Genomic DNA, 18,500 nt, shown 5'->3' on the forward strand with positions numbered 1-18,500 from the left:
GGAGTTTGAGACCAGCCTGGAAACATAGACCACATCTCTACAAAAATTAAAAAATTAGGCATGGAAGCACACACTTATAGTCTCAGCTACTAGGGAGGCTGAGGAGGGAGGATGAGGTTGAGCCCAAGAGTCCCAGGCTACAGTGAGCTGTGTTTGTGCCACTGAATTCCAGCCTGGGCAACAATGAGACCATATCTCAAAAACAGTAAATATGAAAAAAGCCATTTCATACATGAACATGTGAGAATCTTCATGAAGATAATAACTGAATCTAGCAGTATTAAATAGTGAATCATGAATAAGATGTTTTATTGCAGAAATAGAAAAATATTTTAACATCCAAACCTTAGACACTGTACATTTTGGGACATTAGTGGACTAAAAAGTTGAAAAATCACACTGATCCATTCGTCAGATAGTTACCGAATGTCTCTAATGTGCTAGTCTCTGTTCTGGTGGCAGGGGGAAATACATCAGCAAGAGTTCTGCAGCACTTAGAATGGGTACATGAGGCTGGGTTGGGTGGCTCATGTCTGTAATCCCAGTACTTTGGAAAGACGAGGTGGGTGGATCACTTTAGGTCAGGAGTTTTGAGACCAGCCTGGCCAATATGATGAAACCCTATCTCTACTAAAAATACAAAAAATTAGCCTTGCGTAATCACAGGCACCTGTCACCTCAGCTACTTGGGAGGCTGAGGCAGGAGAATTGCATGAACCTGGGAGGTGGTGATTGCAGTCAGCCAAGATCACACCACTGCACTCCAGCCTGAGCCACAGATCGACACTTGGTCTAAAAAAAAAGAACAAGTGTACGAAGCATCCTTGTCATGGACCCATTCTGAGGCACAAACCTATTTATACACAGGACACATGACCACGTGTTTTTACAAAGACTCAAAATTCAGAGGGAGAGGGGAATGATAGTGGTAGGGATGGGGAGATGAAGGAGGAAAAATGAATTCATGGAAATAGAATTGTTGTATCAAAGGATTATACACTTTTTGTTTTGTTTTGTTTTGTTTTGTTTTTGAGACGGAGTTGCCCAGGCTCGAGTGCAATGGCCTGATCTCGGCTCACTGCAACCTCCACCTCCTGGATTCAAGTGATTCTCCTGCCTCGGCCTTGAGAGTAACTGGGATTACAGGCATATGCCACCCTGCCTGGCTAACTTTTATTTTTAGTAGGGTCAGGGTTTCTGTATGTTGGTCAGGCTGGTCTTGAACTTCTGGCCTCAGGTGATCCACCTGCCTGGGCTTCCCAAAGTGCCGGGCTTACAGGCACTTTGGGAGGCCACACGCCCGACCCACATTATATGCATTTATAAGGCATTTACTACATATTGCCAAATCTGCCTCAAGACACGTATTGTTTTTGCTTTACCATTTTTTTAAACTGTTAGAATATTTATTACGACGTAATCAGAATTGTTTATGTAGACAATCTGAAATTTCTTTTTGCCCTGTTTCTGTGTTTCAGACGGCAAAGACATGTAAAGTCATGAAAAACTACATGATCTCTTATTTTATTTTTACAGATGTCTATTGAAATCGAAACTCCTACCCAGATATCTTTAGTGGATGAAGCATCAGGAGAGGTAACTAAATATTAAATATTGATTTTTTTTAAATGTGCTAAAATGATTGTTTATCTTCCTCTTTGACTTTGCAGTCAAATGCACTACCCTTCAGCTACACCTTAGTCTTTCTCTTTGATTTTGAATACTCCTTTAACCATAAATAAAAGTCTAGTAATTGAGTGGGGTTTTAGAGGCAAAAAGAATCCATTTGTGATTGTCTAAGTCCATTTGGGCTGTACTCACAAAACTACCATAGACTGAATGGCTTATACAACAGACACTTTATCACTCAGGGTTCTAGAGACTGGAAGTCCGAGATCCAGGCTCCGGCAGAGAGGGTCCACTTCCTGGTTTTTTACTTTTTTTGTGAGACAGCTTCACTCTGTAGTCCAGGCTGGAGTACAATGGCGAGATCTTGGCTCACTGCAATCTCCACCTCCTTGGTTCAGGTGATTCTCCTGCTTCACCCTCTCTAGTAGCTGGGGTTACAGGTGCCCACCACTGCAACCAGTGCCCAGTAATTATTTTTAGTAGATAGGGGGTTTCACCATGTTGGCTAGACTGGTCTTGAACTTCTGATCTGAAGTGATCCACCCACCTTGGCCTCCCCAAGTGCTGGGATGACAGGCAGGAGTCACCGTGCCCGGCCACTTGCTGGTTCTTAGGTGCTGTCTTTGTTCTATGTCCTCCCACAGTCAAGGGGCAAACAAACCCCCTTGGGCCTGTTTTGTAAGGGCAGTGATGACATCACATGGCAGTGATGACATTCACTCTACCCTCAACAACTAATCACCTCCCACAGGCCTCCTAAGAAAAACACTTCGGGGGTTAGGATTTCAACACAGCAATTTTGGGGAGGGAAAAGAACATTCACTTCTTAACAGAGATACGTTTATCTCCTGTATTTGTAAAGGATTGGGCATGGTTTATTTTTTGTCACATTTGTTCCTTATTATGTGCTTATGGTGGGAACCCTGGTTGTTGTTATTACTACATGATGTCATTGTCACATTTACTGAGTTTATTATAATGTTCAGAATTTAAAATGGTGGTTAATATTTTTGCAGCAAATTCACGTATATTGCAATTTTTCTTCTGAACCCTTACTCAAAGCAGGGGCACTGCCGAGTGGAAAGCATGTATTTCTCATTAAATTTTGAAGTAGTGCTTTTGTGAATGTACGGTTTTAATAGTAAGTAGGACTACAGACATGCCCCCCGCCCCTTTTTAAAAAAATCTTACAGCTAGTAGGTATTTTCCTCTTTTGGTGAATATTTGTTTGGTAGCTTGATTATAGCACACCGCTTTGCCGTGTTTAACTTTGAGGGTGTCTTGTGTTGTTTGAATGTGATCTGAACAGAAACTGACCTTTTCAGAGATTTCTTCTTTGGAGAAGATCAGACAGGTAAAGTTGAGGTATTTCTCTCATCAGATTATCCTGAGGGAGGATACAGAGCCAGTTAAGGGAGGATTAAAAAGGGGGGAAAAAACGGATAGATGGACCTTGATAAATATCATCCTGGCCTGCTTTTCTGGGGAATAGTGTGATTGGCTTCTGGCCTTGTCACAATCAGGGATATTGGTGGAAGGCATTCCCCAAGCTGGGGGGCCAACAGCAGGCAGGCTTTTGAGCAGTCTTGCCCACCACTCTGATTTTTTGTGTTTCTTCGTGTGTGCGCATGGCTTTTGTGCGTTGTTTATCCAGCTCCAACCAGGGGGAGAGCCGTTGGAAAGGGTCGCCCGTAATGAACAGAGTCTTCCATGAGGGGTCACTGTCATTGAGCAGCACACCTTTGTGTGCAGAGCTGTCCCGACTTAAGAATGGCTGGAGAGGGGCCGGGCGCGGTGGCTCAAGCCTGTAATCCCAGCACTTTGGGAGGCCGAGGCGGGTGGATCACGAGGTCAAGAGATCGAGACCATCCTGGTCAACATGGTGAAACCCCGTCTCTACTAAAAATACAAAAAATTAGCTGGGCATGGTGGCGCCTGCCTGTAATCCCAGCTACTCAGGAGGCTGAGGCAGGAGAATTGCCTGAACCCAGGAGGCGGAGGTTGCGGTGAGCCGAGATCGCGCCATTGCACTCCAGCCTGGGTAACAAGAGCGAAACTCCGTCTCAAAAAAAAAAAAAAAAAAAAAAAAAAAAAAGAATGGCTGGAGAAGCAGTAGTGCCCGCAGGCTCTGCCTTTGCGGGACAGTATGACGGGCACTGTAAATAGGGACCAGGACGTGAGGCTTTAAACTTGTCTTTTTTGTGTGTGACTGAGTCTCACTCTGTCACCCAGACTGGAGTACAGTGGTGCGATTTTAGCTCACTGCAATCTCACCTTCTGGGTTCAAGTGATTCTCTTGCCTCAGCCTCCCAAGTAGCTCAGAGTACAGATGCCCACCACCACGCCCCGCTAATTTCTGTATTTTTAGTAGAGGCAGGGTTTCACCATGTTGGCCAGACTGGTCTTGAACTCCTGACCTCAAGGGATTTGCTTGCCTCGGCCTCCCAAAGTGCTGGAATTACAGGTGTAAGCCACGGCGCCAGGCCCAGGCTTTAAAAATTGTTAAATAACTTTATTGAAATGGAAGTCAGAGTCACAGACTTGTGTATCCATCACCATAGTCAATTTCAGAATATTTTCAGCCCCCTAAGGGAGAAATCCTGTACTGACTGGAATCACTCCCTCTTTTCTCCTTCCCTAACCCCTGGCAACCACTACTGTATTTGATTCGCTCTCTCCGTGGGTTCACCTATCCTGGCTATTTCCTATCAGTGGAATCATATAATATGTTCATTTCATATCTTGCTTCTTTCACTGAGGATGTTTTCAAGGGTCATCCACATTGTAGCATGTGTCAGTTCTTTTTATGGCCAAATAATATTTCATTGTATGGCTAGGCCACATTTTGCTGATTCATTCTTCAGCTGATAGACATTTGAACTGACTCCACCTTGTGGCTAGCGTGAAGAATGCTGCTGTGAACACTAACGCACATTTTTGTGTAGCCATCGGTTTTCATTTCTCTTGGTTCTGTAACTAGTGGTGAAATTAGTCTTATGGCAACTGTATTAAGTGGACAAGGATTCCACTTTTTTCTAGGACTTGGAGAGTGAGGAAATTGGGAGAAAAGGCACATTCTTAGGAGGTACATAAATGTGTTCTCTGAAGGAGGGCTTTGTTGAGGTAGGACCTGATGATCACTGCTTCCATTACTGATTTTTCTTTATTTTCTTTTTAGAAGGAAGAGATTGTCGTGACTCTTTTACCAGCTGGTCACTGCCCGGGATCAGTTATGTAAGGGGGCTCATTTATTTTGTCATTTTATTATATGCAGATACATACTGTATTTGTAGAAATAAATTTTTAGGGTCTAAAATTAATAGGGATCTGGGTGCAATGGTTCATGTCTCTAATCCCAGTGCTTTGGGAGGCTGAGGTGGGAGGACTGCTTGAGCTTGGGAGTTGGAGGCTGCAGTGAGCCAGTCATGTCAGTGTACTGCAGCCTGGGCAGCAGACTGAGACCCTGTCTTTAAAATAATAATAATAATAATATATTTAGGAAGATTTGATTATTTTCCTAGCCATTTAAAATACATTTGTTCCCAAATTGAGCTAGGGGACTGAGGTGAAGATCAGATTTGAAACATGATTTTCTTATAAAGTGCAAATCTTCATGGCCAGGCATGGGGGCTCACGCCTGTAATCCTAGCACTTTGGGAGGCTGAGACAGGTGCATCGTTTGAGGTCAAGAGTTCAAGACCGGCCTGGCCAATATGGTGAAACCCTGTCTTTACAAAAAATGTAAACATTAGCTGGGTGTGGTGGCACGCCCCCGTAGTCCCAGTTACTCGGAAGGCTGAGGCAGAGAATTGCTTGAACCTAGAAGGCGGAGGTTGCAGGTGGCCAAGATTGTGCCATTGCATTCCAGCCTGGGGGACAGAGCAAGACGCTTGTAAATAAATAAATAAGTGGAAGTCTTCAGCAGCTCTTTCTCCAGTGACCTTGTAGTTTATCATCACGTGGATTTCTCTCTCCGTAAGCAAGAATGATCTCAACATATAATTGAAAGTGCTAACATATCACAGAGAACATCTGTTACAAACTGGGTAGCATCTCCATTCTGTTACTGTTTTCTACCCAAGGGAAGCGGTAGCAGCCGAGTGCCTGGTGTGGTTCTAATTACCATGAGATTCTAATTATCGTGGGATTCCATTACCATCGTACCATAATGGATATGTTTGCAGGAAGCATTTACCATGCATCTCGCATGTATTTGCTTTATTGAGATTTTATGTGAGACTCAGAAGTCACTGAGATATATTTCCTTTTCAGGTTTTTATTTCAGGGCAATAATGGAACGGTCTTGTACACAGGAGACTTCAGATTGGCAAAAGGAGAAGCCGCTAGAATGGAGCTTCTGCACTCTGGGGGCAGGTACTGGGCCTCGTACAGTTCTGTTTTTCTTTTTGAGTCGGAGTCTTGCTCTGTCACCTAGGCTGGAGTGCAGTGGCACGATCTCAGCTCACTGCAACCTCTGCCTCCAGAGAGTTGAAGTGATTGTCCTGCTGCAGCCTCCCAAGTAGCTGGATTTATAGGTCTGTGCCACCATAACCAGCTAATTTTGTATTTTTAGTAGAGTTGGGGTTTCACCACGTTGGCCAGATTTGTCTTGAACTCCTGACTCAGGTGATCTTTCTGCCTTGGCCTCTCAGAGTGCTGGGATTACAGGCATGAGCCACCACACCCAGTCAAAACAATAAAGCTTTATTCAGTCATACCCTCAAGAACTGTACAAGCGGCCGAGGACTGTTTTGACCAGCCTGGGCAACATGGCGAAACACCGTCTCTACTGAAAATACAAAATTAACCAGGCATGATGGTGTACTCCTATAGTCCCAGCTACTTGGGAGGCTGAGGCAGGAGAATCGCTTAAACCTGGGTGGTGGAGGTTGCAGTGAGCTGAGGTCGTGCCACTGCACTCCAGAGTGGATGACAGAGTGAAATCCTTTTTAAAAAAAAAAAGTTGTTCTTTTCCCACTAAACATAAACCTTTGTTTCTATTAAAAATCAAACTTGATTATAATATTTGTAATAGTAGAACAAATTTTTCTCCTTGAAGTGGGGTAATGGGATGTTCTCTGTTTTGATTAGGGTAGTAGTTACAATGAGTTTGTCAAAATTCAGTAGATCATTTATTCAATATTTTTTAAATTTTTTTTGTGTGGAAATCACTTCCCAACAATATTAACAAAAAAATTCCAAAAGGAATGTAACACCCTGTAAAATAGCTGAGAGCTTAAATGTTACACATAATTGGCAAAGCGTGGTAGCCAACCCCTTTAATCCCTGCACTTTGGGAAGCCGAGGTGGATGGATCACTTGAAGTCAGGAGTTTGAGACCAGCATGGTCAACACATTGAATGCCTGTCTCTACTAAAAATTAGAAAAATTAGCCAGGAGTGGTGGCATACACCTGTGATCCCAGCTACTTGGGAGGTTGAGGTAGGAGAATCGCTTGAACCGAGGAGGCAGAGGTTGCAGAAGGCTGAGATGGTGCCACTGAACTTCAGCCTGAGCAACAGAGGGAGACTCCATCTCCCGCCACCCCCCCAAAAAAAGTTATACATAATTTATGTCACATTGGATGGCTAACATCAATTACTTTTTTCTTTTCAGAGTCAAAGACATCCACAGTGTTTATTTAGATACTACTTTCTTTGATCCAAGATTTTTCCAAATTCCAAGTCGGGTAAGTCTGCTTGGAGAAAGAGGGTGATAATCTGGGCATGGCAATATTTTTAGTAGGAAGTTTGTAGGGTGACAGGTCAGGTCCTAATTGTCTCCATTGGTGTGAGTACCTGTGAATGTTGGGAAGGAAAAGGCTATGTGTGGCTCTCCACCTGTTAAATGTCTCTTTAAAATGCTGTCTAGGAGGAGTGTTTAAGTGGAATCTTGGAGCTGGTTGGAAGCTGGATCACTCGGAGCCCGTACCATGTTGTGTGGCTGAACTGCAAGGCAGCTTATGGCTATGAATATTTATTCACCAACCTTAGTGAAGAATTTGGAGTCCAGGTATGGTGACTGTTGGACTAGTCATTCATTTTTTTTGAGATGGAGTCTTGTTCTTTCACCTAGGCTGTAGTGTAATGGCACAATCTTGGCTTACTGCAACCTCCACCTCCCAGTTTCAAGCGATTCTCCTGCCTCGGCCTCCGGAGTAGCTGAGATTATAGGTGTGCGCCACCACACCTGGTTAATTTTTGTATTTTTAGTAGAGATGGCGTTTTGCCATGTTGGCCAGGGTGGTCTTGAACTTCTGACCTCAAGTGATCTGCCTGCCTCGGCTTCCCTAAGTGCTGGGATTGTAGGCCTGAGCCACTACTCCCAGCCTGTTCATTCTTTTCTCTTGCTCCCTTCCATCTTCCCAGCTTCACCTTTCCTCTCCCTCGTTGTCCCCCAAATAACTGCAAACAGTGACAGACAGGTCAGATCCTAATTGTCCCCATTGGTGTGAGTACCTGTGAACGTTGGGAAGGAAAAGGCTATGTGTGGCTCTATCAAGCACCCTATCAAGATGTGTCTGCAACAGAGGTTGGCGGCTCCTCCGAAGTGGTAGATCATCTCAGTTTACTCGTGTCCTCGTGGGAGAAAATTGACAGAAACCCAAATGGCTTACAAGGGCCTTTCGTGAAATGCCCCATAGACAAAGTATTTTTCCCAAACTTTGGGTCATGAAATAAACTTGGCAATTGTGACCAGCATTGAAAACAAATTTGAACAAGGAGATATGGGAGAGTATTGTTTACAGTACATGCTCCTCTGTTGCATGTCATGTGTATGCCTTTAAGGGTAGATGATTTTTTTTTTAGGCTGTCCTGCTCTTTCACCCAGGCTGCAGTGCAGTGGTGCAATCTTGGCTCACTGCAATCTCTGCCCCCTGGGTGCAAGCGATTTTCTTGCCTCAGCCTCCCAAGTAGGTGTGATTACAGGCATGTGCATCATGGCCAGCTAATTTTTGTATTTTTAGTAGAGATGGGGTTTCACCATGTTGGCTAGGCTGGTCTTGAACTCCTGACCTCAAGTGATCTGCCCACCTCAGCCTCCCAAAGTGCTGGTATTACAGACGTGAGCCACCGTGCCTGGCCAAGGGTAGATGATTCTTGATTGTTTTTGTCTGCGTGGATTAATGCTATATTCCTAGCATTTAGAATAAAGCTTGACACACAGGTGTACAAGGAATATTGAATTTCTCTTGAAGGACTGCAGGACAATATTAGCATCATTAAATGACATCCAGGAGCCGAGTCTCCGTAATTTTTTATTGCCATCAGTGATGGCAGTGACCCTGGCCAGCTGGCCTTGTGCCTGTTTAACGTCCTGGCAGAATACCAGTATGCAATGAAATAGCGAAAAACTGCTTTTCGAGAATGAAGAGAGAGCTAGTTCACTAACTGTTTTGCCCAGAATAATTAACCTAGAACAGTTGATAGGAAATACATTGCAAATAATTTGCATATACATATTATTTTCCTTAGGTTCATGTGGATAAGCTAGACATGTTTAGGAACATGCCTGACATCCTTCATCATCTCACAACGGACCGCAGCACTCAGATCCACGCATGCCGCCATCCCAACGTATGTGTGTAAATGATTCCTCTCGTATTGTTTGTGTAATCTGTGAAAACGAAGAGGGGCAAGAGTTCCATTTATAGGCTTCTGACGTTACAAATGTAAAACTGGAGGCTACAATCCTAAGTGATTAGCTGAAGGCCATGTAACTGTATTACCGTATTCCGTTACCGAACTTCTCATAACTAGTAAATAGACACAGATCCTTATAGTCTTGCAATGAAATCTATTCGTACACGTTTGATAATTCAAATTTATTTGTAATGAAATCCATCATAGGTTATAGCTTATAACTTAAAGAAACATTTGCGTTATTTATGTATGTGCGTATTTATTTATTTTGAGACATTCTTGCTCTGTTGTCCAGGCTGGAGTGCAGTGGCCTAATCCTGGCTGACTGCAGCCTCTATCTCCTAGGTTCAAGTGAGTCTCCTGCTTCAGCCTCTTGAGTAGCTGGGACTACAGGCATGTACCACCACTACTGGCTAATTTTTGTAATATTATTTATGTATCTATTATTTATTTATTTATTTTTGAGATGGAGTCTTGTGTTATTGTCTAGGCTGGCTGAGCGCCATCTTGGCTCACTGCAACCTCTGCCTCTTGGGTTCAAGCAATTCTCCTGCCTCAGCCTCCCAAGTAGCTGGGATTACAGGCATGCACCACCACACCTGGCTAATTTTTATGTGTTTAGTAGAGATGGGGTTTTGCGATGTTGGCCAGGCTGGTCTTGAACTCATGACCTCAGGTGATCTGCCCATCTCAGCCTCCCAAAGTTGTGGGATTACGGGTGTGAGCCACTGCACCTGGCCTGATTTTTGTAATTTTAGTTGAGACACAGCTTCACCATGCTTGCCAGGTTGGTCTTGACCTCTTGACCTTAAGTGATCTGCCCTCCTCTGCCTCCCGTAGTGTTGGGATTACAGGTGTGAGCCACTGCACCCATCCTGTGTTATTTAGTTTTGAGACTCGTGACATGAGCATGTTTATAAGCTTTACTTTTCTTCTGTTTATTTGAGATAAATATATACACAGAACATTTTTTTACACTTTAAAATAGTTTCATGTACTGAAGGTTCTATTTGAAATGGATGTTTCCAGTTTCTTTGCAACTCGTGTCTTTTGTTTTCTAATGCCAACACAGAACGTCCTTCTATTGTCAAACACCGAGTACAAGACTTTCACTTTGAATTTGCTTTAAAAAAAATCTTTTAAAATTCAAATTATTAAGGCTAGGCTGGGCGTGGTGGCTCACACCTGTAATCCCAGCACTTTGGGAGGCCAAGGCAGGCGGATCCTTGAGTCTAGTTCAAGACTAGCCTGAGCAACATGTTGAAACCCCTGTCTACAAAAAATACAAAAAAATTTAGCTGGTCGTGGTGGTGCATGCCTGTAGTCCCAGATACTTGGGAGGCTGACGTGGGAGAATTGCTTGAGTTTGGGAGGTGGAGGTTGCAGCGAGCCAAGATAGTGCCTTTGCACTCCAGCCTGGGTGACAGAGTGAAAGCCTGTCTCAAGTAAATAAATAAAATGTAAACCTTTTTGTTCTTTTTTCCACTGGACTCATAGTATTGGGCCCCTTGCCCCATAAATCTTGTAACTGGCAAGTGTCTTTTTGCTGTGAATTTTGTCACATCTCACAAAGTAGCTTAATTAGTAATCCTTTGCTGTCATTGCTACTTTCCTTGAGATGCTATTTCTTGCGGCTTAAGAGATTTTTTTTAGGTCAAGTAGACTTTAAGAATACTAGGCCGAGCACAGTGGCTCAAGCCTGTAATCCCAGCACTTTGGGAGGCTGAGGCGGGTGGATCACGAGGTCAAGAGATCGAGACCATCCCAGTCAACATGGTGAAACCCCGTCTCTACTAAAAATACAAAAAATTAGCTGGGCATCGTGGCGCATGCCTGTAATCCCAGCTACTCAGGAGGCTGAGGCAGGAGAATTGCCTGAACCCAGGAGGCGGAGGTTGCGGTGAGCCGAGATCGCGCCATTGCACTCCAGCCTGGGTAACAAGAGGGAAACTCCGTCTCAAAAAAAATAATAATAATACTAACTGGTAGGTCAGAGCATACAGAGTCCAGTCTTAACTCATCTCTGGCTTCCTGAGAACCAGCACCAAAGACACCCCAAAGAAATCTTAGTGGGATAGAATGGTAATGGTTTGGAAGGTTCTGGATATAAAAATAATGCCTTTGGAAAAGTTGTGCCATTATTTTTCAGCCTTTTAAAAACATTTGTTAGTTTTTTTCCTCCTAATGTATTTTGAAGACTTTGTAATTTGAATTAATCAATTTCGACAGAGTCTTGCTCTGTTATTCCGGCTGAAGTGCAGTTGTGCAATCATGGCTTACTGTAGCTTTGACCCCCTGGGCTCAAGCGATCTTCCTGACTCAGCCTCCTGAATAACTGGGACTACAGGTATACACCACTTGCCTAGGTAATTTTTAAGTTTTTCTGTAGAGACAGGATCCTACTATATTGCTGAGGATGAAAACTTTTTTTTTTTTTTAATTTTAAATTTTGTTTTTGAGATGGAGTTTCGCTCTTGTTGCCCAGGCTAGAGTGCAATGGCATGATGTGGGCTCACTGTAACCTCAGCCTCCCGGGTTCAAGCGATTCTTTTGTCTCACGCTCCCAAGTAGCTGGGATTACAGGCATGTGCCACCATGGATGGCTAATTTTGTATATTTAGTAGAGATGGGGTTTCACCCTGTTGGTCATACTGGCCTCAAATCCTGATGTCAAGTAATCCACCTGCCTCAGCCTCCTAAAGTGCTGGAATTATAGGCATGAGCCACCGTGCCCAGCCCTGAAAACTCTTTAAACAGTAAAGTTGTAAGACTGTTAGGAGGGACTATGTGCAGTGGCTTACATCTGTAATCCCAGCAGTTTAAGGAAGCAGACACGGGCAAATCTCTTGAGGTCAGGAGTTCGAGAGCAGCCTGGCCAACTTGGTGGAAACCCTGTCTCTACTAAAAACACAGAATTGAGTTGGGCGTTGTGGTGTGCACCTATAATTTTAGCTACTTGAGAGGGTGAGACGTGAGAGTTTCTTGAACCCAGGAGGCAGAGGTTGCAGTGAGCTGAGACGGCACCACTACACTCCAGCTTGAGCCACAGAACAAGACTCTGTCTCAAAAAAAAAAAAAAAAAAAAGACAGACTGATATAAGAAACACCATATATACCCTTCATTTGGATTTACTAGGTTAACACTTTGCACCTCTCTTCCTCTTTCTCTGTTTGTAGAACCGTCTCCAGAGCATTTGAGAGTAAAGTTATAGACTCCATGGTACTTCGTGCCAAATCCTTCAGTCTGTGTCTCTTGAGAATAAGAACGTTCTCCTGTAAGACCGTAATGCAGTTCCCTTACTCAGGAAAGTCAGTGTCGATACAGTACTGGTAGCTGGCACGCAGGCCATGCTCACAGTCTCCAGTTCTTCCCATGGTGCCCTCTGTAGCCTGTGGAAATAGGGGAACAGGGGCCTCCAGGATTTATTTGAGGGTCACGCATTGCATTCAGTCAGACCTGAAGGGTAGAACCTTCTGCTTCTTTGTCCTCACACTGATGGTTTTGATGAGTCACTGGACTCATTTGTTTTACAGAATATTCCCCAATTTGGAATTATCTCATTGTTTCTTCATGTCTGTGTTATTTTTTTTCATGTCTGGAAACTTTTAGACTTTTGAGACTCCACCTACAACAGATTTGTAGAAAATGTAGAACTGTTTTTCTGTTTTTAAAATCTTTTTTAGGCAGAGGAATATTTTCAGTGGAACAAATTACCCTGTGGAATTACTTCCAAAAATAGAATTCCGCTCCACACAATTAGCATTAAGCCGTCTACCATGTGGTTTGGAGAAAGAACCAGAAAAACAAATGTAATTGTGAGGTAAGAAACCAATGTCATAGGTTTTCTGAGATAAACTTTGAGTAAATGGTCTGATTTTATTTGATTTAGGCACAGTCTAGCCTAAGCCCAAGAATATAATTATTATAATTAATTTCTTAAATTAAAACTTTTAAACTGAGGGGATGCGACTTCTAAACCAGTTGCATTCCCATCAGCTGGTATATCCTGAGGTTCCCTCTAGGTAGGCTGATGAGATGGTTGGAGACTGAGGGCATCCGAGTTCCTGGCTAAGAGTAAGAAACTGACGGCGTAGAGAAAAGAACCCTTGGTGAAGTAGAGGAGTGGCTATAACGATCACAATATTTTAGCAACATTTCCTTAACTGTGGCCGTTCAGAATGTTGGCAGCAGATTCCTCCGTCCCTTCCTCCCTTTCTCTCTCTCCCTCTTCTTTCTTTCTTCTGTTGTTGTTTTCTTTTCGGAGACAGTCTCACTCTGTTGCCCAGGCTGGAGTGAAGTGGCACAATCTCAGTTCACTAGAACCTCCACCTCCCGGTTCAAGCGATTCTCCTGCCTCAGCCTCCCTAATAGCTGGGACTACAGGTGTGTGCTACCACCATGCCTGGCTAACTTTTTATAGTTTCAGTAGAGACAGGGTTTCACCATGTTGGCCAGGCTGGTCTCGAACTCCTGAGCTCAGGCAATCAGCCCACCTTGGCCTCCCAAAGTGCTGGGATTACGGGCGTGAGCCACTGCGCCCGGTCTACAACAGGTTTCCACGTCTGGAAAAAGTCCCCTGCTATCCCAAGAAGAAATTCCTGATTTAGGGAGATTTCAGGACATGTGCTCCCGAAGCGAGCCCATTAGGGTGGTTTCATGCTAGAATAGTCTAAATGAGAAGGGCGAAAGTTTAGAACTTGGTTTAGTTTTGTGCAGTGACCTTTTTACTTTGTTTTCATTTCCCTTTAGGACTGGAGAGAGTTCCTACAGAGCTTGTTTTTCTTTTCACTCCTCCTACAGTGAGGTAAGAGGATCGCATGTACTCATAACCCTTACTGTTCAGTGTTCTGCAGCCTTGGTGGTTGACAGTAGTCCCCTGACCCTCAGAAGCATCTGTTTCTATGTAAGTTTCATTTCCTTTTAGTTTTTTTCCCTAAATGTAGTTGATCCTCCTTATTCATGGAGTCTGTTTTTTCTTTTTTTTTCCGAGACGATGTTTCAGTCTGTCACCCAGGCTGGAGTGCAGTGGCATGATCTCTGCTCACTGCAACCTCTGCCTCCTAGGTTCAAGTGATTCTCCTGCCTCAGCCTCCCAAGTAGCTGGGACTACAGGCACCCACCACCATGCCCAGCTAAAAGTTTCATAGTTTTAGCAGAGATAGGGTTTCACTATGTTGGCCAGGCTGGTTTCGAATTCCTAACGTCAGGTAATCTGCCGGTGTGGGCCTCCCGAAGTGCTGGGATTACAGGCATAAGCCACTGCGCCTGGCTTCATGGATTCTATTTTTATGTGTTGGCCTACTCACTGAAACTGACCTGTAACCCCAGTATCAATATTTGTAGTGCTTTTGTGATCATTTGTGGACACATGGAGAGTGGTAAAAAAATTTGAGTCACCTGATGCACACATTTCCAGTTCAGGTCGAACAAGGCAACTCTCTGCCTTTTTCTTTGAGCTCTCATTCTGTCAACAAGTGTATTAGTCTGTTCTGCTGCACTAAAGACATACCTGAGACTGGGTAATTGATAAAGAAAAGAGGTTTAATTGATTCACAGTTCCGCAGGGCTGTGGAAGCCTCAGGAAATTTACAATAATAGCAAACACATCCTTCTTCACATGCTGGAAGCAAGAAGTGCAGAGCAAAGGTTGGGGAAAGCCCCTTAAAAAACATGAGATCTCCCTACCATTAGAACTTTATGGATGTAGCAGCCCCTATGATTCAGTTACCTCCCAACAGGTCCCTCCTATGACACGAGGATGATGAAAACTACAGTTCAAGATGAGATTTGGGTGGGGACACAGCCATACCGTATCGAAAGTATCCTTTTTGGCTGGGTGTGGTGGCTCATGCCTGTAATCCCAGCACTTTGAGAGGCTGAGGTGGGTGGATCACCTGAGGTCAGGAGTTCGAGACCAGCCTGACCAACGTGGAGAAACCCCATCTCTACTAAAAATAAAAAATTAGCTGAGTGTGGTGGTGCATGCCTATAATCCCAGCTACTTGGGAGGCCGAGGCAGGAGAATCGCTTGAACCCAGGAGGCAGAGGTTGTGGTGAGCTGAGATTGTGCCATTGCACTCCAGCCTGGGCGACAAGAGTGAAATTCCATCTCAAAAAAAAAAAAGTGTCCTTTTTGTCATCTATTAAGTGCTATGTTTTTCATATTTTTGTGCTTTTTGTTGGTGATCTTGTTATTTAAAATGGTGACTAAGCATTATACTGCAGTTCTATCCAGTGTTCCTAAATGTGGAAAGACTGTCACGTGACTTCTAGAGGAAATATGTATGTTAGATAGGCATGAGTTACAGGGCTACTGGCCATGAGTTCAAAGTTAATGAACAAAAGTGTATGTTAAATGAGGTATCTTTCAACAGAAACACACATAAAACATGGTTATATATTAATTGGCTGATAAAAACGATGTGAACAAAAGCTGGCAGGAACCATCCTGTATTTTCCCCATCAGCAATGGTTCAGTATTTGCTAATTCACTATTTATGGTGACTTTATAGGGTATAACTACTGTGAATAAAGAGAATTGGCTGTATTGATACCTCATTTTAAGGCAGGCATTTGATAAAGGAGTCAGCTTGTGTAAGTGAGAGGGGTGATCCTTTAATGTGTCTCTTATCTCCTTGGGGCCACTTCATCTCTGAAAAGTAGTAGTGAACCATTTCTGGTATAGGCTTGACTTTACGTTTTTTATCCTTTATTCTCTTCAGAAGTCTCAGATTTCTACTAGCCTCAACTTTGTGCAAATCAAAGAGGTTTTGGGCAGGCAGATAATGGCTTTTATTTGCATGCCTGCTCTGAAGGTACAAAAGATATGAGAAATACCTAAAGAGTGGATCTTCCTGCTTTTCCCCTGTCTTAAATTAGCCCTTTTATTTTTATGCAGAGTTATTGGCAGTTCTTCAGTTCCAGCCTCTTTCAATTTGGTGGGATACTAATAATTACATTGGGTCCTATGGGTCCTAGTTTGCCTTTCCATTTGCTGAAGGGGATAAAAGTCTTTGTGTTCTTATTATCAACCTAGTAATGTATGATTTTATTGACTGTTTCAGCAGGTACCAAGCTAAGCACTTTACATGTGTAATCTCATTTATACTTTTAAATGAAGAATCTAAGATTAGAGACATCGGGTAACTTGACTGAGATCACAAGCTCACCAAGGTCTAGTAAGAGACAAAGCTGAAGTTCCTCTAGGTTTTAGAGACATGTTGAGGAATAAATAGTGAGAGTTCCTCTGTTTAGCATTCTGAACTTCGCAGAAAATCAAGGTATTCATGAAGCTTTTGCATGTAATTGTTTAGAATTAATCATTGGGAGAGGTAGTCTATGTGTAGTCTTTCAACCCCCACTGGCCACATAAGAATGGAACAGTTCCTTGAGAGAGCAAGAGAAGTGGGCAAGCACACAGCCTGCGGCAGCTCAGTGCCTTATGTGGAAACACCTTTCTCTGCTTCATCCTTGATGTGTGTTCCTTTGTTCTGCTTAAGCCTGTGTGTCAGTGGCCCTTAGGCACACCTCAGCTGTCTGTATTTCAGACAGCATGGTGGGGTTCCTTCCTGTGTGACAGGAGAAGGGTGAATGTAAGTAGGGTGCCCTATGTTGGTTGCAGGGAGGGACGTGCTGGTCACTGGGGACCAGTGCACACTGTTGGACTTGATCTTGTTTGGTCTGTTCTCAGTAAAGTGAAGCATTGTTCCATTCAGTGCTTGTCTGCACTGTGTTTTCCTTGGTGACTCTGATACTAAGATAACAGTGAGCAGTGTTTGGATCCTTGACTGGGGTTGGTGACCAACGCCTGGTGTTGTGCCCAATAAGAATGAACCATTTGAACGAATCAGGTAACCTCAAAGGTGTAATTCTCTTGGCATCGTTAATGATTATTTGTAGGAGGAAGTAAGTGCAGTTCTTTTGTTGTTCTTTTTTAGAGATGTGGTCTGTGTTGCCCAGGCTGGCCTAAAATCCCTGGGCTTAAGCAATCCTCCTGCCTCAGCCTTGAGAAGCTGGAACTATAGACACATACCATTGTGCCCAGCTAACAAACGCAGTTCTAAGACCTTGTTTTTTGTTTATATTATGGTTAATGCCCAGCTACATTCTAACTCATTTGAAAGGGGATTTGTTAAACATAGCAGCTGACCTTCTTGGAAAGGAAAGCAAGATACTGAAAAAAAATACAGAATCCTTGTGTCCCATTAGTGATTCTCAGCTCTTACTCTGGATCAAAATCACCTGGGGAACATTCAAATTTACTGATTTCTAAGGCCACTAGCATTCAGTGTTCAAGAGATCTTTGGAAGTAAGGCCTGGGAATTGGGTGTTTTTTCCCCCAAGAGGTCCCTGGTGACCCCACATGCAGCCAGCGTTGACAACCACAGCCGTAGGTTCTGCTTCTCTTTCCCCAGCCTCCCGTTATCTCCCCTAACAACTCACCTTTTCATTGTAGAGATTGTTGATCCATGGGATTTTCCTTTTTCTAGATTAAAGATTTCTTGAGCTACATCTGCCCTGTGAATGCTTATCCAAATGTCATTCCAATTGGCACAACTATGGATAAAGTTGTAGAAATGTGAGTATTCACTGCTCGTGGGACTTGTGTGTCCCCCCTTGTGGCTCTTGGCTAGGATACAAAGGAGAGTTTGCCTGAATGTTTACAAATCTAGAATCTGTTTGTTGGGACATTTCTGAACTGATACTTATTTCCATTTCTTCCTGTAGTGTTTCCTTTAGTTCACATTGTGGCAGAAGGTATAGGTAGTGTCACCAGCTTCTCCTGGGTTGCAACCCTGCTCTGCCATTTACTAACAGTGCCACAGGAACGTGGCCAGATCACTTCTCTGAGCTAGTCCTTTTGAATCAGCAAAATAGGAATATCGGTGCCTACTTGTTGGGCTTCTCAAAAATGAGAGATAATATAGGGAAATAAGAAAAGCACCTAGCAGCATGCCAAGTTAGGTCTTCAGGTGTCTACTGAATGGATAACTGAAAGCCAAGAGAGGTGCAATGGCATTATGGGTATCTTTTATTACAGAGGTTACCACTTTCTCACCTCTTCCTTGGGTTTCATTTATTCATTCATGAATGGTTTTGTTTTTGTTTTTGAGACAGGGTCTCACTCTCTCACCCAGGATGGAGTACACTGGAGTGATCTCTGCTCACTGTAAACTCCACCTCCCAGGTTCAAGCAATTCTCTTGCCTCATTCTCCCAAGTAGCTGG

The 18,500-nt window shown here is 43.5% G+C and overlaps 1 protein-coding gene across 10 annotated transcripts in view; it reads left to right on the forward strand.

Moving 5' to 3' along the window:
- DCLRE1C (DNA cross-link repair 1C) overlaps positions 1 to 18,500 on the forward strand; it is a 37,466-nt gene that overhangs the window by 13,259 nt on the left and 5,707 nt on the right. For 6 of the 10 annotated variants that reach the window (XM_074404992.1, XM_003930624.4, XM_074404995.1 and 3 more), the window contains 9 exons: positions 1,537 to 1,596; positions 4,808 to 4,863; positions 5,902 to 6,003; positions 7,246 to 7,318; positions 7,501 to 7,641; positions 9,105 to 9,206; positions 12,957 to 13,093; positions 14,023 to 14,077; positions 17,763 to 17,851. In XM_074404992.1, coding sequence (XP_074261093.1) covers positions 1,537 to 1,596; positions 4,808 to 4,863; positions 5,902 to 6,003; positions 7,246 to 7,318; positions 7,501 to 7,641; positions 9,105 to 9,206; positions 12,957 to 13,093; positions 14,023 to 14,077; positions 17,763 to 17,851 — 815 coding nt within the window. The remainder of the gene's footprint in view (positions 1 to 1,536; positions 1,597 to 4,807; positions 4,864 to 5,901; positions 6,004 to 7,245; positions 7,319 to 7,500; positions 7,642 to 9,104; positions 9,207 to 12,956; positions 13,094 to 14,022; positions 14,078 to 17,762; positions 17,852 to 18,500) is intronic. The other 4 variants (XM_074405000.1, XM_074404999.1, XM_074404998.1 and 1 more) reach the window with 2 other exon arrangements.

Source organism: Saimiri boliviensis, chromosome 8 (genome assembly GCF_048565385.1).
Source record: "Saimiri boliviensis isolate mSaiBol1 chromosome 8, mSaiBol1.pri, whole genome shotgun sequence".
In the NCBI taxonomy this organism is placed as follows: domain Eukaryota; kingdom Metazoa; phylum Chordata; class Mammalia; order Primates; family Cebidae; genus Saimiri; species Saimiri boliviensis.